General features: G+C 39.4%; 1 protein-coding gene across 2 annotated transcripts; it reads left to right on the top strand.

Moving 5' to 3' along the window:
- The first annotated feature begins 408 nt into the window (after nt 1–408).
- On the top strand, nt 409–7,715 carry GPR65 (G protein-coupled receptor 65). Of its 2 annotated transcripts, none has more exons than XM_059474466.1 (3): nt 409–460; nt 2,142–2,237; nt 5,127–7,715. In XM_059474466.1, the coding sequence occupies exon 3, from the start codon at nt 5,247–5,249 to the stop codon at nt 6,282–6,284; it is 1,038 nt and encodes a 345-aa protein (XP_059330449.1). In that variant the 5' UTR covers nt 409–460; nt 2,142–2,237; nt 5,127–5,246; the 3' UTR covers nt 6,285–7,715. The 2 variants fall into 2 exon arrangements, with proteins under 2 accessions (XP_059330449.1, XP_059330450.1); XM_059474467.1 differs by lacking the exon at nt 409–460 and adding an exon at nt 3,201–3,255 and having other exon boundaries at nt 2,140–2,237.
- The last annotated feature ends 7,851 nt before the right edge of the window (nt 7,716–15,566 follow it).

The following is a 15,566-nucleotide window of genomic DNA, read 5'->3' on the forward strand; positions in this document are numbered from 1 at the left end:
TCCTTCAGTCGACAAAAATCATACACATTTTGAACTTAGACAAGTAAACACAAATCAAACACAGTATTTTATTTCTGTGGATTGGATTCTCTGAAGATCACGTCTCCTAGATGAGAAGTGTATAATATACTATGCTCATATAATTAGGCAATATTTTAAATTAAACTTTTATGAAGTCTCTAAAAGTATTCCTGTGTCTACTGAGGTTGCTTCCCATCCTTTGTTCATCATCTTTTTTCTCATGGGTAAGCTTAGATTAACAAGGAATTGAGGACAGGGAAAAAAAAAAAAAAAGGAAGCAAAACCAAGAGATGTGTGAACTGCTGCCTGTTTATCTGCGAGCAGCTTCCTGTCTCTGTGTGTGATCAAGCAGAAGCAGACACTTTTCTTAGAAGCAGATACGGGTGACACTGCCAATGGCATAACGGGGACCGCTGTACGGGGACACGCGGCGGCCAAGGTGAGTGCTGGGGAGCCTGGGACAGGTTTCAGCATTCTGGGACAGGTTTCAGCCTGGCCCTCCCAATGGGATGCTGACATCAGGCATCTGAAAGAAGGGACAGGAAGGGGGCTGGAAAAGGTTGCTGTGGGAGAAGGATTATTTCAATCCCAGCACAACCAAAACATGAGACTGAGGCAAAAGACATCAAAAGATTGAATTAGGAAAGACATGCCTAGGATTACGAAAGAAAACTTGATTCATTGTTTGTTGTAATAGCATTGTCATGATCAAGCTACTGTTGATTACAGAAGGGGGAAGAATGGAGAAGAACTGTATTTGGGGGTGAATTTTCAACACTCTGAGCTGTCCCATCACTGCAAAATGTGCCTCAGGCCTCACAGAGGGTTCCAGTAACTCTTCTATTAGTGTTCTCCAGACACTGTTAAGATACCTAGTGGTATTTATATGAATATGCAAAATGCTTAAAACTTAGCAGAAAAATAAGCTCTGGTAAAAGTAGCTTCTTTGAATGCTGTGTATCATGTATGTGAAAATATATTGTACATCTTTCTGTATGCATAGAGGAAATGACACACTTAATGATAGAGCAAACTAATACTTGCCTGCATGGCCTACATTCTAAAAAAATGTGGGTTTTTTTTCTATTTGCCCACATTAAATGAATGTTTATGCTCAATTAAACAATCTGTAAAGTATATCTTTAAATGCTGAGCTCTTTTAGACCTGTTTGAGTCTCTACAGAATCTCATGGAGACCTGTGGGTGAAATTTAATGTTGCATGAGGAAAATTGCTGCTAATTTTAAGCAAAAAAGGCCATGTTTCTGAAAGGCATATTTCCTAAACTGTGAAGTTTTTCAGAATTGAGATGTAAGATCTGCTCATTAGGTAAAAAGAATTAGCTATGGAATATCCCCTGTACTTGAAGAACTCAGCTTGGCAATAGAACTTATTTTGACAACACAAAGCAATCTACTTTGTTGAAATTTCTTAAAGAGAAAAAGGAAAACAATCTATCTTTCCATCTTATGATTGATATACAGTATCACCAGTACAGCAGCTACTGCAGTAGCTCACACAGCATTGTTCCTTTCTTCCCTTACAAAGCTCTTTACAGATAGGACTATGGAATATCCTTTTGTATTTAAGCTTATGAAAGTTTAACTTTGTACTTTGCAACTTTAAAATGTCATAAATGAAGAGACCACATAAAACTCTCTGTGAACCTGAAGGAGATGCTGTAGAAATGTGTTGATACAAATACAGTGTATAATGACTACTTTTCACTAAAAAATCTCACAGGGTTCCTTTATAGGCTTCTTTGCATACAGTACTTGAAGCGTAACATTTCTCTGGTCCATTTCTCTCAATTTTTTTGTCTTAGTGACTCTTCAGAAATTCTGTACAGTAGGTTTTCTGTAGCAAAATGACAGTCAGGAACTACGGTAATACTTGATTAACGTGTCTAAAAGAAAAAATTACTGTTAAGAATTTTTATATTTTTTTATTTGAAACATCACATACCAAAACAAGTCTGTAAAATAAGTCACAAGTATATGGAATTAGTCACAATAGGTTTGGACCATGAAAGTCAAACCATTAAACCATATCATTAAACCAAAATTCCTTGACAGTTAAAAAGTATATCATTGGAGAAAATAATCAAATGTTATTTTTTAGGATAGCTGTAAGCCAATACCATCCTCCTAGGCAAAGCCAGCAGGTGTGCTCAGTAGCAGAGAGAAAACCTGGGAATGCTTCAGATCATGCATTCAGGTAAGAAAAAATCATCTTGCATTACAAAGTCCTAATTATGAAAAAAGCAACTCAGCAAGAAAGTGTGATATGGACTACTTCCTCTGAAATGAGGCCCCAAGCAATTTGAGTGAAATGTTGTAATCAGGACAAAGTGGTGCTTTCTGCTTTTATATTTCTGTGCAAGAAACTGCAGCATGTCTTGTGGTAGGCTTCATTTGGTGGCTCTTTGACGCATTTAAGTATAGGTCATCAATACTTGCCAGAATGACACACTTCTCGTTATTGCCATCACTGAAAGCATGTCCTCCTGTAAGTACCATCAATGTGTCATCAAAGTTCAACATGGATTACCTGGCAGTGCTGCACAGCCTCCAGGGCTGTGTTCAAAGGAGCTAAGGAACATACTGGTTAAGAAGAAAAGAAAGCAATGGGGTCAGTGACTTGTGATTATGAAGGACAGAAAAAACTTTCTGAGGTGAGAATTTTCATGTAGTCTCAACTCACTTCTTTGAATTTTATTTTTAGTGTCCCAGCCTGCCATTAGCCAATGACACTTTCAGATATTAGTTCCTTAAGGCAGATGGCAGAAGAGCAAAGCAAAGTCTTGCCTCAAAGAACATGTGGTTTATTCAGATAAGAGCAATATAAGGAGAAGTGTTTTACCTTATCATCAGTAAGATCAACAGAGTGAAATTCTTCGAAACAATGAGCTAAAATAAAAAAGCTGAAAAAAATCCAAGTGGTATGAGGAAATTGGCATGTTGGTCTAAGAGTAGATACAAAAGAATCTGTTGTGGGTGATAAGAGAGAAGTTGGGAGCTTACAAATTTGGTGAGTCTGTAATACAAGTTGACAAAAGAGAAAGAGTTTATGGGGGAGGGAGAAAGAATTCCAATTTCTCAGTCACGAGACCAGGAAACGCTGCCTCATACACTTGCTGCATTACACACATGCTTCTGAAAGGGCATGTTTCCCTCTTAGACATGAAGAGACCTGTCACAGGAAAAGAGATGCTAAAGTGTGATTAGGAGAAGAGGTAGGTATTTTATCTTTGATTCATCTGGTCTGTCTGCATACATTTGATTTCTCTTTGGTGAGAAGTGGGTCACAAAACCCTGGGATCCAATTTCTAGAGCTAGATTTTTATTTTGTGATACTTACCTGTACTGATAAGCTTACAATGCCTTATTTACTGTTTGGTTTTATGAAACCAAGCTGAAATGCAGACATCTTATGCTTGTCTTAAATATAGACACTGCATTTCTTTAAATTAGTCATCATGTTGATGAGGTTCCTCAATGGACCATATTGGCAAGTCCTTCTCAAGAATTTTCTTTGGCTTTCAAGCTTGTGAATGAGTTTAGCTCTAGCTGATCTTTTAGGCAACTTGGTCAAATAAGGCAGTGGCAGGTAAAATTGAGTATGTGTTCTCTGGGTAGTTTTGTCATTACTCCTTTTTTATTAATAATAATGAAAGAGGCTGTTTTGTGGACAAGAGATTCCATATTGTCTGTATTGCAGCACAGACAATAAACCTGGTTTGGGTTTTTCTGATAAACCCACAAACACATCCAACCTATAAAAGGCTGATTTTTTCTTACCACATGGTAAAGTTTTGGCACACAAGATGTGTTGCATTGGAGTTCTTTCCCACATTACAACAGTTGTAGATGTGCTGTCTTGCAACCTACTCATTCTTCAGCCTCTTCTCCTCCTCTGCTGCAGGCTCAAAGCACAGGTCAGCCATCACAGCAGTCTCTCAAGCATTTAGTATATTTGGCAGTATAGCTGGTCTGCAACTAATATTTTCCATTCTTGTATTTCCTGAAGATAATAGTTAGTTCTCTAGAGAAGGGAACTGCCAAGTGTCAGAGCTGTGATACTATCAGTGAGTACCAGCTGTCTCACAACTACACCCTTTTGTACACCCTTTCTTACCCTTTCTTCACCCTTTCTAAAGGTCAGCTCTTCTATGTGTTCCTAAGGCTCACACACACAACACCTCCAGTCCCACTGCTTTAGTCAGGGCTGCCATTTTACTGATATTTTCATATTGAAGCTGTTGATAACCACAGTCCTGGAACTGACTGAGAAAAATGTAATTGATAATGGCTTTATGAGCTCATGCACCACAGCTGCAATTTTTAGAGGGGAGAAGTGTTAACGATAAACTCTGCTCAGTCTCCACCTCACATGTTCACCCAGCAGGATGTGCATGCAGGAATCCAATAGCCCAGCAGGTTTCACATGAGGATTTCTGGTACATGCAGTGAGCCTTGCTGGAAAAGCACACTTGATGGCAAGTTCATGTGGGATCACATACAAAGGAGGAGAGAGGAAGCAGGAATGTGTGATGATGCAAACAAGACAAGAGGGATTTGCAATACATACAGAAAGATACCAGACACACATTTTCCCCTTCTGAGCAGATCCCAACACCCAGTGGTATCTCAATCCCTGTATTTCTATCCTTGTCTCTCCATTGCCTTAGGAGGGAGGAGGTTGTTTGAAATAAGAAATATTCATATGCCCAAAGCAGTGCTTACCATAATAATAGAAAGGGCACTTCTGTTATTTTATTTGTGGTCCATTTTCTGATCTCCTTTTACTGTCCCACAAGAGAGACCCAGGATTGCAGGATAGCACCCCACTCCTAGAAAAAGTGTTTTAACTAGTCATCCTACTTCTGCTGTGGAAGCTTCTAAGTAACCTTGACAACCTTAGATTTTGGGTTCCTCTTCCTATGCATTCCTAACTCCAGGAGCACTAACATCCTCCGATCTCCTAAAAAACAGTTTCTTTCTTCTAGGAAAAAAAACCAAAAAACAAAAAACACCACACACCAAGAATCCCATAAAAACAACAGAAATGTAATAGCTGACATTTTTCATTTTTCCTTTTTGGTAGCAGACAGCTGGAATCTTGTCAATCAGGTCCTGAAGAACTAACAGATGACAACCCATCTACAGCAGGGGGTTCTATTGCACCCAGGCTGGAATTATCTCAAGGGTGCTACCAGGGTGGACAATGAACAACAGCACTGCATGCCATGATGATCACACCCTGGATAAGTATTTGTTTCCATTTGTGTACAGTGTTGTGATGATGATCAGTATTCCCATCAACTGCATATCCCTCTATGCATCTTGCATTCAGGTGAGGAAAAAGAATGAGTTAGCAGTCTACATCTTTAGCCTGTCCCTGGCTGACCTTTTGTACTCCTTGATTCTGCCTCTGTGGATTGATTATGCCTGGCATGGAGATGACTGGAGGCTCTCTGCCTTGCTTTGTCAGATTTTTGCCTTCCTTACGTATATGAATTTCTACACCAGCGCTGCGTTCCTTGCTTGCATCTCTCTTGACAGGTACCTGGCATTAGTTCACCCCTTGAAGCTCCAGTACTTGCGCACGAGAAGATTTTCATTGATTGTCAGCATAATTGTTTGGCTTCTGGAAAGCATCTTTAATTCTGTCATATTGGTGAAAAAAGAAGTATTCAATGATCCTTGCAATTTCACTAATCATACATTATGCTATGATAACTACCCCCTGAAAAGGTGGCAGGCGAACATAAATTTATTCCGGATATGCTCAGGGTACCTGGTCCCTTTGATAATCATTGTGTTTTGCTACCAAAAAATCTACCAAGTAGTGAGGTGTAACCAGGCCACAGTAGATGAAGAAAAGAAAAAAGTGAAAAAACTTATTGTGAACATCACTGTTACTTTCATTGTTTGCTTCACTCCTTATCATGTTGTACTGCTTATCCGCAGCATCAAAGAACCTTCTACCTCTGACCCACATCTTTTGTTGCTGCTGTATAAGGTTTACAGAGTCACACAGGCCTTTACAAGTTTGAATTGCATCGCAGATCCCATTCTGTACTGCTTTGTGAGTGAAACTGCGCGGACAGAGATAGTGAATTTGCTCAGGTATTGCTTGTGCCTACGAAAGCGTGGGGAAGACCAAGTGAAAGCACATGCTCTGTGCAGTTCTGCTACAAAAAACACTGCACTGGTCACCTACAGAAGTTCCTGTGAAACACAGACGGTCAAAATTTCCTAATGAGCACATGCAAATGGAAACTGGATAACCTAAAAGGAAAAGAAAGAAAAATTCTTCTCCTAGGAATTTGTGTAACTAAGAAATGCCCCAAAAGTCAGAGATACCAGTCTAAGCAAAACCAGGAGCTGGAGCCAATGAGAACTTACTATAGGGTCAATGAAATCAGTGGAGTATCAACACCTATCTTTCAATCACGTGTGGTATATAAATCAGTGACAACAGACAAATGCACAGTCAAGAAGGATGGCTGTGACGCGCTGACAGAATTACTGAGGATCTCCCACAGAACTGTCTCCTGTGGCAGCTTGCTAGCCAGCCTGTACTAAGCTGGGGGAAGGCTGAATTCCTCTTTGTCCTGAATAGCAAAGGACCAGACAGAGGGAGTGTGGTAAATTTCATGTTGTGATTTATGCTGCTATGAAGGTTCTTGTGTTTCACTAAAGACTCCAATTCTCCTTTAGCATATCCCTGAGACCAGAAACTTAAAATTGTTTACCCTGCTGTGTACAGACACTTACCTGCACTTAAGATTTTGTTTTCCTTGAAAAATATACGGTCTAATGTATAGCTGTATGTCATGCAGTTTCATTACAATACCAGTGGTGTTTCCGACCATAGTTGAAGATTCATTAATTCAAGTGCCTATAAAGAAGTGAATTCTAGCCACCAGTGTTTTAATTTGGATGAAACATTTCCTGATACATGCAGGGGAGGAAGAGGATAGGAAGGTGAGGTTTCAAATCTCAGCAATGTAAAGGGCCAGCCTTCAGAGTTGCTTATTGTGACTGAAATCTGGACCGTGGTTCTGTTTTCTGATTCAGTAGAGTAATGTTTGTATCCATTTACTTAACTGCACATGGAGGCCTCAGCTAGAGGTTCCAGGACTCTCAGTCTAGCAGTTTTAAAAAAATTAAACAAGCTAGCCATTAATACTGGCAAACCAGCAAAGAACATGAATGTACCAACAAACAGTAAGAATGGAAGCAAAAGAACCCATACTTTTAAAAAGTTGGTGTTAGCACAAATCAGAAGTGCAGCTGTTAATTCAGGACCTGTTCATGTGCAGGCAGAAGCAGCTGCCTGGCTCCCTGGTTCCTTGTCCCATCCAGACACCTGACCCTCTGAAAAGAGTTAAAACATTAAATTTTTTTCTCTTCTCACAACCTTTTTACTTTTTCTCAATTCCCAGGAAAAATATTTTGTTATGGTAGTTTCTTTATTTCATAGGGAAAAAAAATTTATTTCCATCAAAAAAAAAAAGAATTTCCCTCTAGCAAATTTGTGTGGTGGAAAAATTTTGACCAGCGTTTTTCAGACCTTTTAGGTCTGACATTATGTGTGGAGGATGTGAATAAAGTGATCACAAGCAATATGATATTTCTGATGAGAATGTGCATCTGTGTTTAAATAAAAAATTTCTCCATTGCAAAGAGCATCTCCATAGTTTTCATGAGTTGCTGCATATGTCTGTACTTTCTGGTAATTTCACATTCTGAAATGGGACCTTGCCAGGCTGTGCAAGCTGGGTTTGTTCAGCCTGGAGAAGAGAAGACTTTGGGGTACCTAATGACAGCTTTGCAATCCTGCAAAGAGGATATTGAGAAGATGGAGCCAAGCTCTTCACAAGAGCTCATGGCAGGAGTGGCGTGTTTTCAGCCTGGCTGGAAATTAGGGACTATACAGCCACTCGCTCAGCCCCCTTCTATCCCCCCACAGACAGGTGGAATGGAAAGGAGAATCAAAGTAAAACTTGAGGGTTTAGATAAGAACAGTTTTATAATCAAAAAAAAAATTAAATGTAGAATAATGGTCAATTATAATAATAATGATAATAATAAGGGGAAAAACAAATTATGCACAACACAATTGCTCACCACCCACTGACCAATGCCAGACCCCACTTCCTGAACCCAGATCAGCCACCCTTCTGGGTAACTTACCCCAGGTTATCAACTGGGCAGGACATTCTATTGTGTGGAATATCCCTTTGGCCAGTTCAGGTCACCTGTCCCAGCTATGCCCCCTCCCAGTTTCTTTTGCAAACCTCCTGACTGGCAGAGCATGAGACAAGAAAAAAGTCCTTTACTTAGGAAAAACACTTGACAAAACCAAAACACATCGGTGTGTCATCAACACCATTCTCATTCTGAATTCAAAACACAGCACTGTAACAGCTATTGAAAGGAACTTAAGTCTACCTGAGCTGAAAACAGGACAGGGAGGGACAAGAAATCATGTATGAAACTTGAAGCAAGAAGGGTCAGAGTTGATATAAGGAAGAGTTTCCGAGCCATGAAGAATAAGCTGATAAGCTGTGGACAGGTTGCACCAAGATGTTCTGTGTGCTCCATCCTCAGTAGTTTCCAATACCCAACTCAACAAAGCTTGAGCAACATCTGACCTTGTAGGTGACCTTCCCTTTAGCAGAAGGCTGCACTTGAGATTCCCTGAGGTTCCTTTGAATCACAATTGTCCTGTATTCCTGTGGGCGGTCACTATTCTGGCTGCTGCTTTCCTCCCTGGAAAGTTACATTCCCTTCTTTTTTGTTTCCATTTACTGAATTCCATTTTGATGTGGGTTTGTGTTTCTGATTTGGGTGGGTTTTTTTCTGTAGTTGCTTCTCATATATGATGAAGGAAGAATTATGCAAGCAGCAATGTAAGTTACTTAATCATGATCTTTTTCCACTGCTGACCTATGTATTTTGCAACAGAATGTGAAATTTCACTCTGGCATTGAAATGAAAGCAGAACCAAACTTCACTGTAACTTCATGGAAAAAAGAACTCAGTGGTTCATTTTTAAATCTTTCACATGTCATAAAGGTTGGAAAGTTAATTCTATTTGGGCTTTAAATTTAAAGAATTTAAGAATTAATTTAAAGAATAATGAAAACTGAAGCTAAGCAAAAATCTGAGTCAAAATAAACCTCTGTGTCAGGGAGTAGAGAGAGCTGGCAGCTCCCCAAGGGGCAGTGAGCCAGGAGCTGAGGGTGACAGTCAGGCAGACTGGGCAGCATTGTCACCAACAAGCCACAGTCCCATGGCGCCCAGCGAGGCAGAAAAGCAGGTGTGGCCAGCTCTGATCACCGGACAAATTTCTGGTGACAAGGCAGGCCACAGGTCAAGCTGGGAAGCCAAGTCAGGAAGGCAAGGTTGGGATCAGCAAGGTACAAGGCTGGATATGGCAGCACCATTGCAGCATTGGCCTGTGCACAGGCAGTTAATTCCTAGTATAGTAGGAGAAGAGACCACAGATCTGTTGGTAAACTCACCCTGAGCCTCTGCCAAAAGTTTCATTTCCACAAAATTTCACCCTGAGATTTTATATTCTTTAATATTTCACCAATGCTCATGAAAGCCATAGCATGGACCAGCTTACATGGGTATCCGTGGATGTTTTTCATAGCATCATTTCCTGTGGTACCTGCTGGAGATTCAATTCAAGATAAAGGGAAACCATGACTGTGGCTGGCCCCATAGGCTGGCCTTCATGAAAAAGCTCAGATAAGTCCAGGGTCCTATCCCTTTATGATAATAAAATTTAGGTTTCTAATTCCTTAGATTACTCAAAAATGCTTCTGCCTCAGACAGCAGCTCCTGGCAGTCCCCAAGCCCTGTGAGATGGCAGCTTGCTCCTGCCCAAGGGTACCAACTCCTCTGCCCCTGCAGGGTCCCCAGTGGGGCTGATCCAAGGCAGCATCTGATAACTCATGCTCTAGCAGTGATAAGGGGAAAGAGCAAAACACATAGTGCATGTGTTTTTCATGAAGTTTTTTCTTTCATTGCTGCACCATAATGGCTGTGTTACTAACAAATTGCTAGCCTAAGCAGACACAGGGAAATTTTTTCTGTTCAGGTATAAATTAAAAGTAATCAAGCTATTTCACCTAAATCCTTTAATAGCTTAGAAAGAGATAAAGTATGTTCTGGACTGGGACTTCACTTCAAAAGAGAAACACAAACCAAAGCAATAATAAAAAAATTAAAAAAAAAAAACAAACAACAAAAACGAGACAGAAAGCATTAGGAGAAGACTGCATGAGATGATATGTAAAAAGCCTGATCAAGGTGAATTATGAAGATGCTGCACAAAAGAAAGTCAGATTCTCATCTCTGCCAACCTAGAGATATTGCCATCAGTGTATCACTTACAGCCTGTATCCAGCCTCTGTATAGCAGAGTGTGTGTCCTATAGCATCTCTCACTGAATATCACAGCACACATCATCATATCACTAATGTGTCATGGAAGTGCTAAAATAGTGGGAGGTGCAAAAAAAAGTGGGCAATAGGTCAATTCCTTTTTTGTTTTCTTTTCAAAAATAACTTTGAATATTTTGGTGATGGGAGCACAGACTGACAGCTTCTTTAAATGGAGTGTGACAGAAATTGAAAAAATAAAAGATGATGTCTCAAGAGCAAAGGTAGCTGGTACTTTGAATTTTGTATTTTGAGAAATGTTATTGCTATAGCAACTGCTAAAGGTTCAATACAGGGATAGAAGATTCTTTTCTTTACTTTTATTTAATTTTCCTGGTAGTGTCAAGATCTGTTGCTGGATGAAAAATAGAGCTGAGGACAGAGTGAGATAGTTCTTAGTGGGCAAAAGGAATTCTTAACTCTGCCAAATACCTGAGATTCATTGTGTGCTCAGAAAGAGAACACAAACACATAGCTTCACTGTCTTTGCTTATCCTCATGCAATACAGCCCAATGAATAATTCTCGGTAAACCAAAGTTTCTGTTCCTTCTCAGAATGTGTTGCAGCAGAAAAAAAAAAAAAAACAGAAAAGGCCAAACTACTGAGGGCTGCTGTATTCATGGTAGACCCATGCAATCTTGTGAGCTCTCCTTCCTGGCATGCAGAAAACAAGCACATGTCACTGTCTGGCAGCTCAGTGTATGTGAACCTAATATAGGTTCTGTGGAGCACAACCAGCCTAGGAAAAAGCTTCATCCTGAGACATTATGCAGGGAAAGAATGCTGCAGTCACATTTGTTACAGAGTTTGTGCCAGAAATGTGTGAAATTCAGGATATAATTTCTTGGACATCTGCTCTGATGTGATCAGTGCCAGTCTTCCTTCCCTGTCTGATGGCTGTTGGCTCCCAGTGCAGGGTCTAAACCCTGTTCATGCATGACTCGGACCACATAACAGAAAAATAAAGATACTCCAGTGTATTGTGAAGGCTGCTGTGTATTGCCTGTGACTCCACATGTAACTTTGCATTGAATTTTGCAGCTGTGAAAATTCCCCATGCTCTAAAAAGGCCGTTTCATGGTGAAGTCTAGTGTTCAAACTTAGAGGATGATTTACTTTCTGTGGAAAGCAGGAAATAAGTTTAGCCAGTAGCATTTAGCGGTGTAAAATTAGACATGTTTAGAGAGGAAAAAAAAATCCTGGAGGTTTTTTTGATCCCTAGTACACTGCTAGTAGATTCCAATTTTGATTTTATATAAGTCTGACATATGTGGTTTCAAAAAGATCTAGAAATATTCATCGGCAGTAAGCACCATAACTGTATTATCTCTACCAAGGCAAATCAAAGAAAATAACTTTATCTGAGGGAAAAATTCTCTGATTCTTCCTGTCTCATTGTTGTTTATACTCACATTTTCTTCAGAATTCTTTCATGTGGTTACCTGAAAGTCACAGCTCTTGCATTTGGAGGTTCATGTATATTTTCCCTTACTTCCCCTTGTGTTTTATGTTCATAAATGTACAGTCTTTACAATTTTAATTTTAAAATACTAAATGTAGGCCAGGAAAAATCATCTAAAATATGTTATATTTAACTGTAATTGATTTTTAAATAAAATCCTAAGAGTGATTTGCTATGCATTTTTTTAAACCTTAACAGTGATTTTATCTCTTCAATGTAACAGGACACAATTTACATATGGTGTGTCATGGTGGAAATAATAGAAAAGTCTCTTGATCACTCAGATCAAGCAAAAGGAAACTGCAAAATGGATTTAGCTGGAAGCCCTTCAAAAACTTGCCAATATGGTACATAGGGGTTTATCTTTTCTTGGACATTCACTTCAACTCATTACAGACATACTAAAAGTGAAACCAATTCTTGATACTTCTTTGGGTTTTGGCCAGTTATGCAGTCTGTTTATTTTTAGCAATTCATTCAGAGAAACAAGGAGGAAGAACTCAGCTCTACCTATGCAGGAGGAAAAAGACACCCAACACAGACATTAAACCTGGCATTAGACACCCAATGCAGACATTAAACCTGGCTCTTCACTCAAGATTCCTGTAAATACATTCTGAAGACAATAAGTAAGCATCTTAATAATTGCAGGAACACCTGTGCTTGGATAGATATTATTTTATGGAAAATGTCTGTGTTCCTGTCACTTCAGAAAATACAGTTTTTCTTAAATTCTTGTGGTTTTTTCTTGCAAAATATTATTTATCATTATCAGTCAAACTTAAATGCAGTGGGATATTAGGATTATCTCAATTTTATTTACAAAAGCCTTGTGTAAAGTGAGTGAGCTGAGAGGCTGCCCTCACTAGGTGGCGATTTTGGCCTGTTTAGGCAGGCTTCATGGAAAAGCGTGGAAACAAGCCTGGTTCAAAGCTGTGTTTCTAAACAGAAGCAAAGTCTGAGAACGGAGCTGGCCGCTGTGCCCGAGCTCCCGGGAGGCTGCAGGAGCCACCACGGTCCCCTCAGCCTCTGCCTTGAGCTGCAGCAAGCTGTCAGCCTGTCAGTCTTCACACCCAGGAGCAAAGTCAAGCAGCCCAACAGGGAGCCCTGAGAGCTGTCTGCAGTAGTACACCATGAGCTCTCGTTTTTCTGGTTCAGTCGTCTGTATCTAAACATTACATTTTACAAAGAAATGTGTTCCGTGTTATGCCGTGCAAGTCCGTCCAATATGAAGCCTTAGGTTTCTCTTCTTCCTTCTTCTACCTCCATTTCACTAGTCCTTATGTTCATTTGCTTCTTTTTTATTTTTCCAGGGTTCATTCTTCTATATCGCTCCACCCTGGTTCATTATGTGTCCTGAAGAATATTTATTAAAAATCTCTGCTCAACTCCTCACATCTTTATTACCAATATAAGCAACCCTGAGCCATGGCACAGCACATGGGACTGTCATGTTGTTGGGGAAGGGAAAAAAGAAGCTCATTGGTATCAGTATTTTGGCTAGGTCAGGAAGAACATATTTAACACAATGGCAGCCACAAGCAAGATTCAGGAGAATTTTCTCAGAGCTTAAATGAACTCTATGAAGTTTCATATGAATGTGATGGCAAAATAAATAGATGTCATGCAACCCAGGTTCCTTGTTACTGCAATCTTCTGTGCTTTTCCCCACTTTTTTCCCCCTTTTATTTGGGCTATTTTTGTCCCTGTTAGTTACTACTCTGAAGAGCTCTTTAATATGCAACTGAAGTAACTTAGAAAGTGCACTTTTAAAATTTTGCTAGAATAAACATCATTTACCTTACCTTAGAATACTATGAGCATGATCTAAATTCATACTGAATTTCAAGAGATTACTACAGAAAGATAAATTAGCTTGGTCAGAAAAGAGAAGATCTTGCTGAGCTCTTACATCATATTAATAATTATCTGTGAATAAACACAGAACAACTGTAGAGTGCTATATTGGGCAGGAATAACAACTACTTATTTAAACAACATGATTTTTCCTCTTGCAATGAAAAGCATGGACAAAAGACATTTTCTCCATATTCTCAGATATGAGTGGCAATTAGAAAAGTATTAAATGTCTTTATTTGCTTTGAAAGGTTTTGTAGATATATAAGCATTGCAACGAGGTGCTCAAATACCTATATGAGCTATACACATTTAAATGGTCTCCTAGCTATTGACCATGGAGCTTCATACAAGAACACAAAAAACCTTCCCATTCTTTCCTTTTGCAACCTTGGAACAGTTGTGATGTGCAGAGCTGAATGCAGGGAGGATTCCTGCTCTCACCTCAATCAGTATTGACTCTCTTGTGGTCTGTATATGTCATCAATGCCAACAGTGCTCATCAACAACAAAAGCAGAACTAATCAATAATGTGTCAGGAGGACCAGTGGTAAGTTCAGATGCTGGGAATATCAATCTTTGTCAAGAAAACACAATTTAAGCTTCAGGCTCTGTTACTTTAAGTGTTGAATGTTGGAAACAGACTGTTTTTTATCTCAGAATATGTTTTGGTAATGTTCTCAGTAGCTCCCACCAACATTATTACTATTACTATTAATATTTTTAAAAATAATTATAGTAGTAGTAATAATTATTATTATTATTTCCCACTTACACAATCTTTTTTCAAGAATAAATGGTTGTTTAATTTACCATAAGAATAATACATCCCAATAATTCTCACTCTATGCCATTCAAGACAGAACAAGAAAATATGTGCCCAATATTCTTATCAATAAGGAAGGTATCTGAAACATTTGGTTCTGTGGGAGCATGATCATATGAAACAGATACCAAAGGAGCAGAGAGCCCTGATGCTGTGCTGAGTGTCTGCTAGGCTGGAGTCCCTTTGCCCACACTCTTCCCTCTCCTGCCCCACTGCCATCCTGGGATGGTTCTTTGCTCTTTTCTTGTGCTGGGCATCACTTCTCCTTGAAGGTGCAGTGCATGCAGTCAGCAGGGGAGCAGCATGTGTGCAGGCATGCACATGCACTCACAGGCATCTAAGACTGCTGGAAAATGGCTTTGCAGAGAATCACTGTAGCCAAGAAAATTCCCCTAATTCCCACTGAGTTATGGGAAGCCGTGATCCTGTGTTGCATAGCCACTCCTACCTAACCAGTATTATGTCATCTTAAACATACATCACTAGCACAGTCCCTATTTCTTAATGAATTTAAAATCACAGATATAATAGCTGTTATTTTACAAATACATTTTTTTTTCTATATTAACTACTAGCAAACTGCAACTACCAATAGTATTTGCCTTACCAGTGACTGTGCCAAAAAGTGAAAAAAGGCTATTGCTGAGCTGTTCAGCCACACACCTGGATATAAATCTCCCACAGCAAAGATATAAATAAGATCAGATTCTGAATACAATGCAGCTCAGAGTCTGAATACAAGTGCAGCAAGGAGTCCAATTATATGCGTGTTATATATGTCATGCACATATCAAGTGTTATAAAAAACAGTGCCAAGCAGACAATACAGAGCTCTAAAAATAACTTCTTTGTCCTGAGATAATTGTATTTCTTCCTCACTGTCAGCTATTTGTGGAAAAGTATTAAAATTCACATGAGGTGCTAAACCACAAAGA

This window comes from Ammospiza nelsoni, chromosome 6 (genome assembly GCF_027579445.1).
Source record: "Ammospiza nelsoni isolate bAmmNel1 chromosome 6, bAmmNel1.pri, whole genome shotgun sequence".
NCBI classification, from domain to species: domain Eukaryota; kingdom Metazoa; phylum Chordata; class Aves; order Passeriformes; family Passerellidae; genus Ammospiza; species Ammospiza nelsoni.